Source organism: Photinus pyralis, unplaced genomic scaffold, assembly GCF_008802855.1.
Source record: "Photinus pyralis isolate 1611_PpyrPB1 unplaced genomic scaffold, Ppyr1.3 Ppyr1.4_LG3b, whole genome shotgun sequence".
In the NCBI taxonomy this organism is placed as follows: Eukaryota; Metazoa; Arthropoda; class Insecta; order Coleoptera; family Lampyridae; genus Photinus; species Photinus pyralis.
In genome coordinates this window covers 21,657,861-21,673,637 of record NW_022170510.1, presented here as the reverse complement: position 1 = coordinate 21,673,637, position 15,777 = coordinate 21,657,861, and the positions used below count along the sequence as shown (strand labels likewise).

Sequence of the window (15,777 nt, the reverse complement as noted above, 5' to 3'; positions counted from 1 at the left end):
TTTTAAAATTGTTCTTAAACAAAATTTTTTCTGAAAAACAACTTGAGTTTTTATGGCAGGCGCTCTTATGGAAATTTACATTGGGTGCAGTGGGTACAGAAGACTCTTAAAGAGGTTATGCAGATGCCTCACAACAATTTGGTTCCTTATTTGCAGCACCAGGGCGTCGATTCCCAAAGATGTGCTTTGTTCACATCGAACTGACCTTGATGTTAACGTGAATGTGACTGCATTCTCGAACCTACCACATCGAGCGATAAGTTGATTGAACACAACGACTGGTCTAGACCACTCGTTACGTGAAACTCATGCGCAGTTACAGCTACAGGACAGATCTTGCAGCTGTTTGCTTGGGTTATTTAGTGCACTAACGTATACATTCACATATTTTCTATGAAATAAAACATGGAATTGTTCGAGGATTTTCTGGTTATTAATAACGTCCTTCCAAACTCTTTTATCAATTGTTTCTGGGTGTCAGTCATTGCCCTATTTCTTATTTTAGTATCCATAATGCAAAAAAAAAAGTACAAAGCTCCCAAATGACAGTTCAATTCTTGTCTGTGATTTGTTAGCTCATAAAGTTTGTCCACGATTCGGAAATGCAGCTAAACTTGAACTTATCCCTATCATATATGATCATGACGTCATGGCAGCCGGTCACATCACATGCACATCATGGAGCATATCGACTAACTTCGGGAATCGATGCCCAGCTGTAACACGGTGGGCAAATAGCACTTGATGCAAGAGTGCTCATTAAAAGACTACCTAACAAGATTTTGCACAGAATTTTCAAGAAAGTACTTATGTTGGACTTAGAAACTGTGCGAACGAGCTTATGAGTAGGAGCGGGTCCTATCATAATACTGCACCAGAAATTATCCTCAATTAAGCGTTAAATATTGTATTATTTTTTATTAATTACAGTATGGGATTAGTAAGGCTTGATCATTACAATATTGCATTTAGGATTTGCTGACTGTTAAAAGTATTAAATTTCCATAATTTCTTCGTGGGTATGATAAATAATTCTCAAAAGGGTACCTTCCGAAGCAACAATTCAGTAGCCTTCTATCGATGGTATTGTATGTACATATTGCTGGTATTTAAAATTACAATTATGTGTCATTGATGTTTATTTGACTTTGAAATCTTCCATAGCATTGCACATTATTGATATTTTTTATTTTTGGTTATAAATGCTATATGCAGGATTATTTTAAATGATGACCGATAAAAACATAGTGCAATATTAAATAATTAGTACAAACTAAAAGCCAAAATAAACAAAAATCAACATTTATTCATGATTCAGTTTAATGAGAAACTTGTTTTCTGGTAATTAAAGTGTCAATTTCAGGAGAAATAATTGAACTTTTACTTCGAATTCTTCAATAGAGTCTATTACTATGTTTGTAACAGTTCCAAGAGTCACACATAGAAGTAACTTGTTATAAATGGCATCAAAATTAGAATAGCTTGTCAGAAGGGCATTGGATACTCAGTTTTACATTCAATCCAGAAGTCAATTAAAGATTCTCTTTAAAACTGTTGCACTGCTGGATGCAAACTGGCGATCGCGAAGCAGCGGAATGCAGGGCCTCAGGGGTACCAGTCAGCGCCCGGCCGGCAACGCTGCTAGACGAGCACCAAACCAATTTTACAGCTTGCAGGCACCCAAAGGCCCTTAATGTAATTGCTTCTTTCATCCACGTCACGCGTACCACCTGAAACAGACCCGCATACTACATGTGTCACTGGTTGGGAACCCTTGGTTTAAACCCATGGATTATGCGTTTTCTAGTTGATGCAAAATGCCACGCTTTGTAACTGAGGACTCACTTTTTGCAAACCCACTACCTCAGAAAATCTGAAATGTTCTCTTTTCATATGTATTCATAAGGGGATCCCGACCAGGCAGCACTTAGGCACCTACCCCCTTCCTTTCGTAACTAGGGGTCATAGCCCGCTCGTTTCAATAAAAGATATGATCCTGTTTAGTCCAATAACGGATAACTGTCGCCAAAGAGCTGATGTCTGTCAGACGTAGGCTCTCCTGCAAGTCCAATATTGTGCAGGTGATAGGAGGACACCAGTGATCTTCTTAATCTGGTTTCTGTTCAGTTTTAGAAACTTATAGACTTATAAGACCCAGATTTGCCAAGTGGCTCTGTTAAGAAGCCCCTTGACAGTCTGAGTTCCGTTGCTTGTTGTGACTGAACCTAGAATTGACTATACTGCATTCATTATAAGAAGGTAGTAGATGGCCCTGTGTTTGAAGATAAGCACACACAGGAAAATTACAAAACAGCACCAAATTATTGTAAGTAGGAATATCCAGCACTGCAAATAGAAATAAAACAAATGATTTCATGCTTGGTTCTTTGATATTAACAGCTAATGACAGTTCAACAGATTAGTTCGCAACAGAAACTACCAGCTAATAAAATTCGTCACTCGTTTTAGTTATTAGCGTAATACTTACTAGTGTTTTAACCAAAGTGAAGGTCAAAGCTTCCCTATACTTTCTACCGCTACCTTCTTAAAATGAATAGGGTATAGTTGGCACCTTATCTAGCTGCTTCCTGTAGATTGCCCTGCGCATGGCAGGCCACCATACAGTATAAAGCCAATATACCAGTCCAGGGTTCAAGCTCGATGTACAGCCAAAAGCTGTTCTACATACCTACCCTTAGATATGCAGTAACCGTTTTGCTTATTCGCTCAATGCGCCTTTTCCAGGTCAGGCGGGAGTCTATGATAACTCCCAAATATTTTGCTGACCTGGTCATGTGAAAGCATGAAAGCGTCAATGTCATCACTTTTTGCTGTGAGTCTTTCAAAAGGATCTTTTGAAGTTTTTAAACTTCAGGAAAATTTTCTATATTCCCACAGAAGAGTCCTCCATAATTCTAGCTTAGACCTTCGAATATGGTCCTTATACCTACGCTGAGCGATCTTGAGATCTTCCCGGCTCATCAGACACCCTTCAACTTTGTATCATGTGAGCTATTAAAAAGGAACTCAAGGTCAGATTCGATAGGCTCCTACCTCCGCGCTAAGACGAAGTTAGGGGGTGCTCCCTGATTTAAAACATTCAAGTCGGTTGTTTACAAGTACTCCAGAAGGTGGTCGCCCCTCGAGTTCCTATCTGTACTTCCCCACACAACACGGTGTGCGTTAACATCACACCTAACCTCAAGAGAGAGCCTGCCATTTCGACAGTGCTCTATCAACTCAGCCAGGTGCCTGGTAGGTGGATCCTCTTCCAAGTTGTACAGGAGAGAGGCTGAGGAGACCACCAAGAACATAAAAAAGTCCTAGGGTTCAGTTGTCCCTCTACGCGTCCCCTGGAAACTCAAGGTTCTTGTATGAGACCAAGTTCAAGGCCTATTAAAAAGATCCCCCCCCCCCGTCGCAACGAAACTGGGTCCCACTGCTCCAGTGGAGCACTCGCTTTCGTCACTGGAGTGCCTGATAGGGTACCTCATCGACACCAAATGCGAGGAGGGTCCTACCAGGCTCCATAGGGAAACCAGGATTTGGCCTCTGGAGGCTCTTCAAGATGGTGACTGTGTCATCCGGGAGCTCGTATAACACAGCCCTCATCTTGGTTAACCTAGGGACGTGCCTCTAGACTTTCTGAAATGCGTCATTCCAGCGGAACTCTGCCAGACGAAGGAAGGGCCCCCCCTCCGAAGGACGGGCCCCCCTTCATCATCTCAACAACTGCATTCAATGAAGCCATAATGTACCTTGACTGAGGCTCGGTAATGTCCACCTCCGGGTGTGATATCGAATAATGGTCAACCTGGACCCCGTCGCAGCGAGTTGCCCCTAGGTTTGTGGTGCACCCGCAACTTTAGGTACTCCAAAACCTCTGTGCTTCTTTTCAGGCCTGAGTTACCGGGCCAGACACAGCCCTAGGCTTTTGCGTAAGGCCCGCTTGTTCCGAGGTTTTACCCGCAAGCCGGCGCTTCCTGGCCCATCACCAGGTCCTTGAATAAGGCCCTGCGTGGGAGGGGTCCCCTCATTCCAAGAACTTGCCCAAGGGTCTGGCTTGTTGGTCCCCTCTGATGAGGATTCCAGAAAGGGTTTGTTTAGATTATCGCCCATACAATTCCCTTCAGTAGTGGGAAATGCGGTCTCACCTAGGCAAAGCCGCTTGCCCAGGGCTTGGCTGCCCGAAGAGGAGAGGTCATCCGGTATCCGAGGGACGCCGTTATAGACACTGCACCTCAGTGCCACAAAGTTCTCCGCACGATCACTAACACCTTGACTTGGGAGGTTGGTCCACAGCGACGACCTTCGTCACTACCAGTGTTGGCGCTAGCTCATCACTACCCACCCCGAAGAATGAGTCACTTTACGATCATTCAGCTGTCTGTGTGGGCGTTCCCCTATCCGCCACCTAGGGATTCGCCCGATCGGTGCCTTCACTGCGCTACTTGTTTCATTTGTACACAGGGTGTAAAAATGGTTAACTCCCTGTAGGGATTTCAACACTAATTCCTTTATATTGAAAATTTTCTCCCCTAATTAATTTAGAGCAAAGTTGTGAATAGGTTTCTTGTAGCTTAAAAAATTCCTCATTTACTTTTCAATTCGGGAAACTGGAAACATTAAATGTGCATTTCTATTTTCTGTTCTAATTACCACTTAATTATTTTAATTTATATTTGGTACTTTTCTCAACTGACTATTGCTATTATATCAATTTATAAAATGCATTTTCCTTCACATCTAATCGTGTAAATGAGATTAAGCGCAAGTATTTAATTAAATTTATTTGATAGGTGCAGATTGTTAGTTCCACTTAACGAGGCCTTTCGCCATGCTAAGTCTTACCTTGAAGTTTAGAACCATTGATGATCATTTCAGAACTGCAAAGAAAAGTTCACTTTTGACTCAATGGGGGATTGCGAATTCTGATTACAATTACAACATTTGATAGATGAAAGGCTCACTACAATGCCTAAAATTGAATATTTTAGTCAACAATAATTTGTTTAAATTCAAGCGCGAATGAATAAACTTCCATAATGTGTGCAAATCTCAAAAAGCATTTTCAGCCATTACAAAATGTCAGCAGAACTTACTATTAGTCATTTTTAAAAGCATATGCTGTGGTGTGTCATCTTACCTGACTTACTCATTGTGCTGTACAAATTAAGAATGGCAATTCTAAAACAAACATTTTACAATATTGTTCATGCATGACAATCATCACAGAATCTGTGCATGAAATGCATGAAATGTTTGAGTGATAAAAGAATTGCACTTGACTGGTGTCTTATAATAAAAAGTTAAATATACAAAACTATAAATAAATTTTTCACATGTAATTCTTGAACCAATTGGAAGTAGTAGAGCAGCACTGTGTGTATCAACAACTAAAATTACTTACCTACCTTTATAAATAAACACGTTTTTCTTTTGTATTATAAAAAGTGATTGTGATCTTGCATTATTAAATAATTACGCTCTTGACTGTCGTTACGAATTCTGTCACTAACCTGTTGTGTAATGAGTGCTGTCGTTTTAATGATACCTACATTAAATTTGAGTCCCGTTTTATTGAATGAATCAATTATTTGACCTTTCACACCAAAATTACATTAATAAACGACCACTGTAAATTGAGCTAGAGGAGTGAGGTTTTGTCACCTTATTACCTATCAGTTTATTTGTGGACTGCTCTTTCAGAATAGCTTTTTGTAACAATTGAATTTTTTGTGGGATATAAACGCAGGATGTATGTATGTAATTTATCTAGCATAATAGTAGCTTAAAATTGAGTATGTACCTTCAAAGCTTGACCATTTTGACTTTCATCGCAATTTTTATTTACGTGGTTATTTTGGAATTAGAAGTTGTAATTATTGAGGCACTTTTACGCTTGGACTAAATAAAGCCCATGAAAAATGTAAGAGACTTACTGATACATGGGTCTTGTAATTTTGTATGTGCAGACGCCTTTCGTGCGACAAAATACTCCGCATCCTAAGGAATTAAAGGCAAAGGCGCACAAGCTCTTTGCAAAGGGACAAAATTCGCTGGAAGACAGCTACGAACAAAATTCCGAGCCGTTCATCGAAGCCATCAATCCTGCAATCGTATCACCGCCAGAAGTGGAGAAGAACAACAATTTAACCGAGGAGGTGCAGTTAGGAAATGGAGCTGAAGAAAGTAGTGAGCCCAGCGCGGACGAAGATAGTGAGGAGGTAAGTTTTCATTCCGCATTATGACTTCATTGATTCACTCTAACGTAACGATTTGTAATTAACAATTTGGGTTATTGAATCTATCAAATTGCAAAATTTTCGTACCAGCTCACTTGTGATTTTCAATAAGCTTGCGACTTGATAGATTCGTTTAGGTTTGTGCATGTATTTGGGTATACAGGAACAGGTGAGGAAACATGTTGGGTTCATGAAGAACATAGTTGTTAATGATGAACCAGATGCTTCAAAGCCTAGCCGTTTACATCGTAGGGATACTCCCCATCATTTGAAGAACAAACGCATCATTTCCACGTTTGACAAAGATAAAGTGGCTTCCATCATTGCGCAGGTCTTTCAAATAATTTACATTCTTTTTTGCTTGATGCATGTGTAACCTGTTGCGATATAATTTTGATATGCAAAAAATTGCACGGCTTTTGTTTAAAGAAGTTCTTTGACTTTATTTGTGTATCGTCCAACAGTTACTGTTTCTTGTGGGTTTAAAAATAATTTTTAACAAATATCAAATTAGATATTTCTTTATCACTTTTTTTTGTTATGGATATTATTTTTCTTACAGGTAAGTCCAACTCATTGGTTATGTTGGATTAACTGCCTAACTTTTGTATTCATTCAATTCACTATTCAGTTCTTAAACCTAAATTTGCATCAGACACTCCTTTGGTCATATCTAATGATCAACGCCATTAGGCCAAATTGGCACTTTTGCCTAGCATCTTGTGTTTAGGCGAGCTTTAGGTACGTAAAGTTAATTTCAAAAGATGTTGCTCAATCACATACAATTTTCACCCGCTTCCAGCACTCCATTCATGAGATATGTCCATATGAAGTTGCAACCCCCAACGATCAATTTACTTATATTGAAAAGAGCTTCTGTTGAAATTTTAGAAAAATCGTTTCACAAATAATAGTTTATCTGGACACATCCACAATGCGTGGGACATTTCAATTTTATACAAATGGGGTAGAGTCAGAAACTCAGACATAAGAGGTCATATTTAAAAACCTGTAAGAAAGAGCATTAATTCTTGAACGCTCTGTCCATTGATGGCTAATGAACAAAGTATTCAAATGTAGTAAATGATGAAATTGTGTGAAAGGTATTTAACACTAGTCCTATCTATTTATTTATTTTTTATTTATTATCCCTCTCTGGGCCCTCAACAGGCCTGTGCCCAATTACAGAGTGACCCGCATAATGCTTTTTAGAGGTGCATCTGCAGAAGGTCTTAAGTTATTCTATACTACTCCTGTATTTACCTTACGAATTAGGAAATCTAAGTGTTAGTCTTTTGCGCAATATTTTTGAATTGTTTGTGTGAGTTTTCTCTCGTGCATTTTAAAAATGAAATAATCCTTGACTTTTGGAATAAGTTAGACAAAATTACGCTCATTCACAGATCGCTAGGGGCTGTGTGCCTTTTTACCTCTGAGGACCTCTTAATTTTGTCAGTGATTGTACAATACAAGAAGTTTTCTTTATTTCTGTATATAAAACTTTACAAGCAATAATGAAAAGTGTCTGTGTTTCTCTCGAGATTCATCTATTGTTGGCTTTAAATCCCGTAGACTCGAATTAGTTGGACTTTCTGAAAATGTAATAAATGATAATGTTCGAAGTTTAGTATTTAACAAGTGATATCAATTGACAATGATGTGTGGCTAGAGACAATGCACTCTACGGTTTTACTTCTTGTAAAAAATGGAGCCATTTAAGGCAATTGCATTGGTTTGCATTATGAACGTTGATACTAATTTAATTCACAGGAGAAGTGTAGTATAAGTTACAATGATAAATGTTATGTTATAAATAACAAACTAACACAGAAGATAAATTCGTCAATTCTTATTACCTTAACAATAGGAGGGTAGTAGCCAAAGAGCGTAAGGGTAACAATAAATTAAATCAATTTTACACAGTTTATTAAATGAATCCAATTAACAAAATACGGGTTATGTTTTTACAAACAGGATGAATTATTATTATTATAAACGTGTTATTGACCGCCAAATGGGCGGTGGAATTGTTGCAATAAAAATGTAGTAATCAAGAAATGTATCAAAACGTCAAAGTTCTCTTTCGAAATATTTCACGTCCTCCGCCACAAATTGAAAACACGCACAGAACAGGAATTCTCATACTCGCCAGGAAGATTTAGTTTACCATAAATCTGTTTAAATTAAATTACAAATCATCTTTTTTAGGTGATCACGCGACGTTATCCTCTCGATTAAAAATATAACTCGAACTGAGCGATAACTGTACTTATAATAATTTTGGTATTAAATACATTAGAAAGGTTGCTCTCAAACGGTAAACCATTTACTTTCCAATTCGTGACATGACAATTATCGGCCGTTCATTGTTATATTAATGATAGATGGAACCTTCACGGCGATCTATCGATGGTAGATAGTCCGAATATAATACAAACTACTCAGTTTTTTTTCTTTCGCTTCCTTTATTCTACTTTGATGAATGACAGGAACTATCCATCCGTTTAAAAAGCCTACCTACTTAACTGTCTGCTTTTCGCGGTGCGTTTTGCCGCCCGATTTAATTAATACCGCTTAAAATGATTAATGAATTTAAAATTGGGCATTTCTAATAGAATTTGTTGCCCATACTTTTTTTCTGAAAATAAAGTCTGAGACTCGTCTGTTTATGCAAAGCAATTCGTACTTCAAAATTTTGCACGCGAGCAATAAGTAGCGCGAGAATGCATTTTGATCTGCCCTGACTCAAGAAATTAAACGCCCCCCCCCCTTTCAGTCCTAAATTTCAATCACTTTTCCATAAGTCAGTCTGTGTATCAAATTTCAGCTTTATATATTAAAGCGTTTTTGAGTTATTGTGCGAACAGCCAGCCGAGCGAGCGGACTTTTTTACACGTAATTGGTAGAATATCTCCTCACAATATTACGTGTTCACTTTATTAAAAGCTCTCACAAATTCCCTTCAGGTAGCTGATGGAGTTATGGAACTGCGTACGTGACATTTTTGTCGTTTGCAAGTTGATAACATGCAAGAACGGCGTTTGAGCGCTACAAACAATAGAGGTGAATACAGTTTAAAGTAAATTTGCAATTGTCCAAAAATGATCCGACTGGAGTTCGCATCTTCGTCATCTTAACCTTGGCGTCCTTCAAGGTAGTCCCAATTTGAATGAACTATACACGTTCCCAGCGATGCTTCTTCATTTTAAAGCAGAATGAATATAGCTCCGCCTCTTGCACGCTGATAATAAGGTCAACTACACGGACCGGCCACAGAATCCTGGTCGGGGGGGCTTAACGGAAAAGGTTCAACACTATCTCGTTTTTCTTGGAAACGTTGCGAAAATCTTCGTCGGTAGCGGGAAGGTGGTTTGATGGATATGATTTCTCGCTCTTGGCGTAATTTCTTTTTTCGTGATCCACCCCGCGAACGCTTTAGTTTAACTTGAAAGTTAAAAGATATACACAAATATGTTTAAAGTTTCTTACGAAATTTTTTTAATTATGATTCTTGAAGCCGTTTTTAAAATAGGTGTACGGAGTCAGGTAAAAAAGTTATCATACCTAACTTATTCTTTTTAAGTAGAATTCCGTATATATTTTAATCTAAAAAACGATTATGAATTAAATTCTCTATTCAAAAATATAATATACAAGGGATGATATTCAAAAAAGATTCAAGTAATTAAAACTGGTTTGTGTTAAAAAAATTCAAGAAAATTTTCGAATTTTTAATTTTTTTAATCTTTTTGAATCAGTATTCAATTTTTTTAGTGTTACATTTTTTAAAAGAGAATAATTCTCTCTTTTTAGTTTAAAAAATGCCTCATATCTTTTTTACCTGACCTGTACACTTACTATGAAAATGGTAGATATTATTCAACGATTACTATCAAGAAACTTTTGCAATCAACATTTTTGTTTATCTGTTTTGATCTTTTCGAGGAATTATTCATGACACAAAGTTTTTAATATCAAATTATACAATCGTAGGAATTTGTTTAATTTCTTTAATTTTTTGCAGCTTTTTTTTTAATTTTTTACATTATTTATTCTGGATTTTTAGAATTTCCTTAACTGTTATGAATTTTAATTTGTGTATTTACCTCGAAGCTCGAATCGGCCTTCCGGGCCAAAATCAAAATAACAATATTGGATAATTCGAATGTCGGTACACCCACAACCACGTCTATTCCGGACATTGCATTTTATCTTTGAGAGCACTCTTTCCTACATTCCGCTTGGAGATATTCGGATTTGAAGCTTTGACCCTATCGACCGACACCTTTCGTTCAAACCTTCCATTTTTTCCCATGAGAGTACCCTATCCCTGACAGTCCGTTTTAGACATATTCGAAATTTTAACCTCAACGACAGAATCTTCTCCAGACCCTACATTTTACTATTTAACATTTGGTCTAACTGCTATTGCCGATGTGTATTATGGTAGCGGTTGCTTCAAAATTACACTGACGTAGAAAACAATTTTGCATATTTAAGAATTTGGTACACACATTCTTAGACATAAAAGGAATACCTTAATCGCGCAAGCGTGCGGGTGGCTTCTGTGTTAGCCACAGAAAATTTTTAGCGTATTTTCCTAAAAGTGAAAAATCGCTATTGGCTGCACTTTGACGTCCGTCCGTCTGTCACACGTGCTCCTTCTAAACTCCTGAACCGATTTTGGTGATATTTGAAGGGGCTTGGTCCAAGGATTCCGTGCATACCCATAGTTTTGGGTTTTGCGCATGCGCAGTGTCAAAAATTTGGTTTAACGCAAGTGCGATGCTAACTTTTTTATTTATGAAGATATTTAAATGAAACTTTATATGTAAACACTACGAATAAGTATAAGTAAAATTAACGACGTTTCCAAAATGTTGTTTTGCGCATGCACGTTGCCAATTTTCTTATTTATGAAAGCATTTAAATGAAATATCACAATTATGTAGACACTTTGAATGAAATTAAAACTAATACCGGTTTCAAAATTACTGTTAACGCATGCTGCATGTTTATGTTTTATTTATGAAGGTATTCAATGCAATTTCTAATGTAGACAATGCGCAATGCTATTTACGAAAACATTTATAAAAAGTTCCATATGTAGATACTTCAAATAAAACTTATGCCCATTTCAAAATTTATTGGGTCCGAGTCAAGCCGTCTGATCGAGTCACTTTTTACTTTGACCTGCGGGGGAAGGAAGGCACCACGGTGAATAAAGACCGTGGCCGGCACATAGATAGGGATTTTTAAAATGGGAGATTCGGCGGAGAAATTTGACGGCCTTTGCCCAAAAACTTCCCTCAAGGTCGAGTCCGACTTTTTAGGATAGCATTCGAAAGACGGCCGAAATGTTGTCACTTCTCAGTCGAAATTTGTGCGTTTTTCTCTCATACCTAGCCGCGATCTAATCCAAAATGCGCTTTTTGTTTCGCAAAATTGGTCACAAGTTCTGGTGAAGCTTGTAACAAGACATAACAGTAACAGCAAATAAACATCCCCTCATTTTTGAAAACAAATACGCTATTATATTCGTCATGGCTGGCTGTCTGGCTGACCGGCTGGCTGGATGAGATCTCAGCAATTACAATAGTTACAGACTTCTGCTGTCTGCTATAGTATAGAAGTGCAGGCTCTAGTCTAGTTTGAGTTCGATTACTCCTGAGATCGATAATTTTAAACTTTGCTAATAAAATACTGATCTGTTGGATTGCCAAAAATGCGCTTTCATCATCCATATGCTGATTTACAGCTTGTTGAGTGTTAACTTCAGACAATAATTGGAGCTAATAAAAAAACTAAAGAGGTCGCCGTTTGAAATAGATATCCATTATTACTTTCCCAGCATTACACGTCAAGGATCGATAATATCCTTAATTTGTCTGCTTGAGAATGCTTTAGAATTAGTAGACAATTGTGTTAATATGCAAAGTGGGGGTGGGAAAAGTTTTGATAATTTGATAATGTGTGTCACTTTTTTTTTGTTTATGCATCATAAGTGACGGGAATCCAGGTGAACTTTTTAACATTCAATAAAAACTATGTGTCAATGCGTCATCAAAACAGTTGTGTGAGTCTTGTAACTGGTTTTCTTTATTTATCAAAATAATGCTGATGACCGTCATGCTAAACTTTACATACAGTCATCGCTAAATTTAAATGTTTTACACGAGAAAGGTGTACAATACCTGTTAACAAATAGAGGTTAAACGTTTGATAGAATAACGTGTATAAATCAGTGCCTTTACCGTTATCCTCTTACTTGTGCCGTTTTCTTATTGTTCTTGCAAAAGTTATATGGTGCAATTTACATTGGAATGTAATTCAGTTTATTTACGAGACCTTTGGCAGCAATAATAATTTGCGATGGGTAGGTACATCTACTTTCAATTCGAAGTAAAATGTGGGCACTACTAAAATATTGGTGTGTGGGAATATGAAAAGAATATTGTAATTGTAACGCTCGTATTTAGTTACATTCCTTTCAAATGCATGCAAATAGTATTTTTTAAGGAAGTAACTGTTCTTTGAAGCGTGATATTCTTTTCGTCAATAATCTCACAGATCTGGTGTTACATGGGAAGTGTACAATTACGTGCTGGCACTTAATTATACCCATTTATTCTAAATGATATAGTCCCAAATTGTACGTTGTTAGTTCGCATCTTTACTTTCCAAGGAATTCGCTTTTTTTTCTAAATTTGCGTGCACGTTTACTAAAGAATTACCTACTATTACGTTTTTCTCACGTTTAAAATCTGTAATTAAACACTAATATAGGTAGAATTGTTTAATTCAGCCGTCTTTCTCGTAGTCGTTCCTTTACTAGCTAAGCTATAGCTACAGGTAGAGCACGTTTTGTTCTGGCGCTTAGTTCATGACTCTGCTACAATTGTAAGTGCGTAGCAATTAGCGAAGCTGAGCAAGTTTTTTTTAATTATCTTCTAACATACCTGCGCTGTTTTGCTCTGAAATCGAACGTAGTTTTTGTGTGACGCGTTGTGCATACAAATGAAATGGACCGTTTTTGTCCCACTAGCATGGTTTTTACCACAACAAACGTTTTATGAGTTCATATTTATGTTATATGCGGTTTTAAACTTTTGAAGCTTTCCGTTTAAATTAAATCAGTCATATTTCGAATTTTTTGATTCCTTTTTGAATCCTTATTTCAGCTTGAATCCTTATTTCATTAAGTGTACAATACACATGTTTTGTTTTCTTCTCTTTTTTGTAAATTATTGGAAAACCTAATGAAATAAAAATTATTATTATTATTTTTATTACAAGTATTTTTGAACTGGCACGTCTATCTAAATTAGGTATTATATAATTATCAATGAGCATTATTCATCTACGGTTGAAGTTTTTCTATGAATACCCCTAGCCGCCCTAGCTTTTCAAAATTGCAACAGATACACACTATAATTATACTTTCAAAATAGGTGGTAGTAATTTTTCCTAACATATTTTGCAAAATTTAATTTTTTTTCCGGTTATCTCCGAAAGTAGTCGAAATTTTTTCAGTTTCAAAACTGCAACTGCCAAATTTTAACTACCTACCTATCTCTTACAGTTCCCGATATCCCCTTGGTGGCCCTCGAATTTGAATCAGCCTAGCCTGTATATACAAGTTTCGCTTATTAGCGTGTAGTCATAGAGAGATGGTTAAATGGACAAAATGATCCTCGAGTTATGCTTAAATGAAATCAAAAAACAAAAATTTTCCTCGAAAGTTTACTAAATATGAGCAAAAATAACGTAATTGACATTTTTGATTTTTGGCTTTAAAACCGTTATTTGGGGAGGTATTTCAAAAACAAATAGACTTTTTTAAGGAACTTTTTCTGTTCTTTTAGTTGATGGAAATGAATTTTCGTTATCATTAATTGTTTGTTTTATATCGATACCAATTTTTGTTTTTCATATGGGAGCGATTTTAAAGATTTAGATCATCTAATAGAGACAAAAATCCTGATTTCAAAAATGTATAAGATGTTTATAAAAAAATTAAAAAAAAATTCATAAAAAAAGTAAACTTATATTTATATTAGTTTCGTTTCTATTTTTCCGTGACACACAGTTGACACGAATCTGTTTTTGGTTGTTGAGGATGAGGTGCAACATTGGAACTCCAATCAATTTGTGTTGCGAAAAGTAACAAAATTATGGTATCAACTTACCTACTTTTTAAATTTTTTTTAAATTGTGTAAGTAAAAAGAAACGCATTTTAGCGTGCGTGCGTATAAATTGGTATTAAAATACATCAACAAAAATTAATTAAATGCCGCCATTTTGAATCCCATACAAAATGGCGGCTTGTCATGTTCATAGTAATCCGTATGGTATGGATATCAAGTGAAAGGGTTTGGTAAGCGAAATACGGTAAACAAAGTTAGATTATTCTAAATACAAAATAGCATCAAATAAAATAATAAAATAAAATAATAAATGGTAAGAAAATAAAACAAAAATACATACTTTCATAGCGCGACATGCTATTTTTATTAAAATATATTAAATTCAAATCATGATCAATTTAAATCAGTGATAACTGAATTAATTCTCAGAAACTTATTTTGTTTGTTTTTAAAAATATTGTTTACCATTAAGTATTTTATTTTCAAAAAAAAGTGTTCCAAAATATTTCATTTGAGACCTACTCCTGCAAATGTCTAAAAATGTATGGTTTTTTCCTTGACATATCAAAGAACGGATCTAACGGCTATCCCTAGTTTTTTTTAATGCGCTTTCGGATTGAGTCGGGTCACGGGTGGTGCATTCCTAAATGGGCAAGTAAAAATTTTAAATGACGACGTAATTTCACCTGCATTACTCCTTGTGAACCGTCTTAAAACATCCCTAGTAGTTTTTCTGTCGGTGCCTTAATAAAGTAAGCGTAAAAGGAATTTATTTATATTTATTTAATTAGTATTTATTAGTAGATTGCAAGAGTTTAGCATTAATAATGGGTGCACTTCTGCTTTATTACAGAATCAATCTATTTCTATCGCAAATCGAGACTGAATCTGAGACTGTTAACTGAGAACAGTCTAGGCGTAGGTCGTGGCTCACTAAGTATTTTCGCATTCTTCTAGAGAGTAACACTCTTGATAAAACTAAAATAAAACCCCGCAACTCCTTTTTTGTAAAGGATTAACATTCGAAGAAATATTCGTTAGGCGACCTGAAGGTCCAAAGTTGTTAACGAATTCGACTGAATTTTTTATTTAGGTCAACCACAGCAACGATATTATGAATAAAACAAGTTTAAAAAGTCATTATTCAAACATAAATGACGAGAGCGTATTTTCTTCCTAATAATATTAATGCTAGGACAAGGAAAAATACCGGTAGGCACGAGATCCTTACCCCATTCTCTTTGAAATGAGCCGCCTATCGTCGAAGTCTATACAGTTTAATGAAAAATAGTGGAACGTATACAAATACAAACAAATTTTGAAATGGGTGTTAGTTTTACTTCTATTCGAAGTGTCTACATATGAAACTTTTTATAAATGCTTT

The 15,777-nt window shown here is 36.3% G+C and overlaps 1 protein-coding gene across 3 annotated transcripts in view; it reads left to right on the top strand.

The window, feature by feature from the left end:
* Window positions 1-15,777, top strand: part of LOC116167130 (protein lap4) — an 83,364-nt gene that overhangs the window by 60,803 nt on the left and 6,784 nt on the right. For 2 of the 3 annotated variants that reach the window (XM_031482369.1, XM_031482368.1), the window contains exons 6-7: window positions 5,976-6,227; window positions 6,409-6,576. In XM_031482369.1, coding sequence (XP_031338229.1) covers window positions 5,976-6,227; window positions 6,409-6,576 — 420 coding nt within the window. The remainder of the gene's footprint in view (window positions 1-5,975; window positions 6,228-6,408; window positions 6,577-15,777) is intronic. The other variant, XM_031482370.1, reaches the window with a different exon arrangement.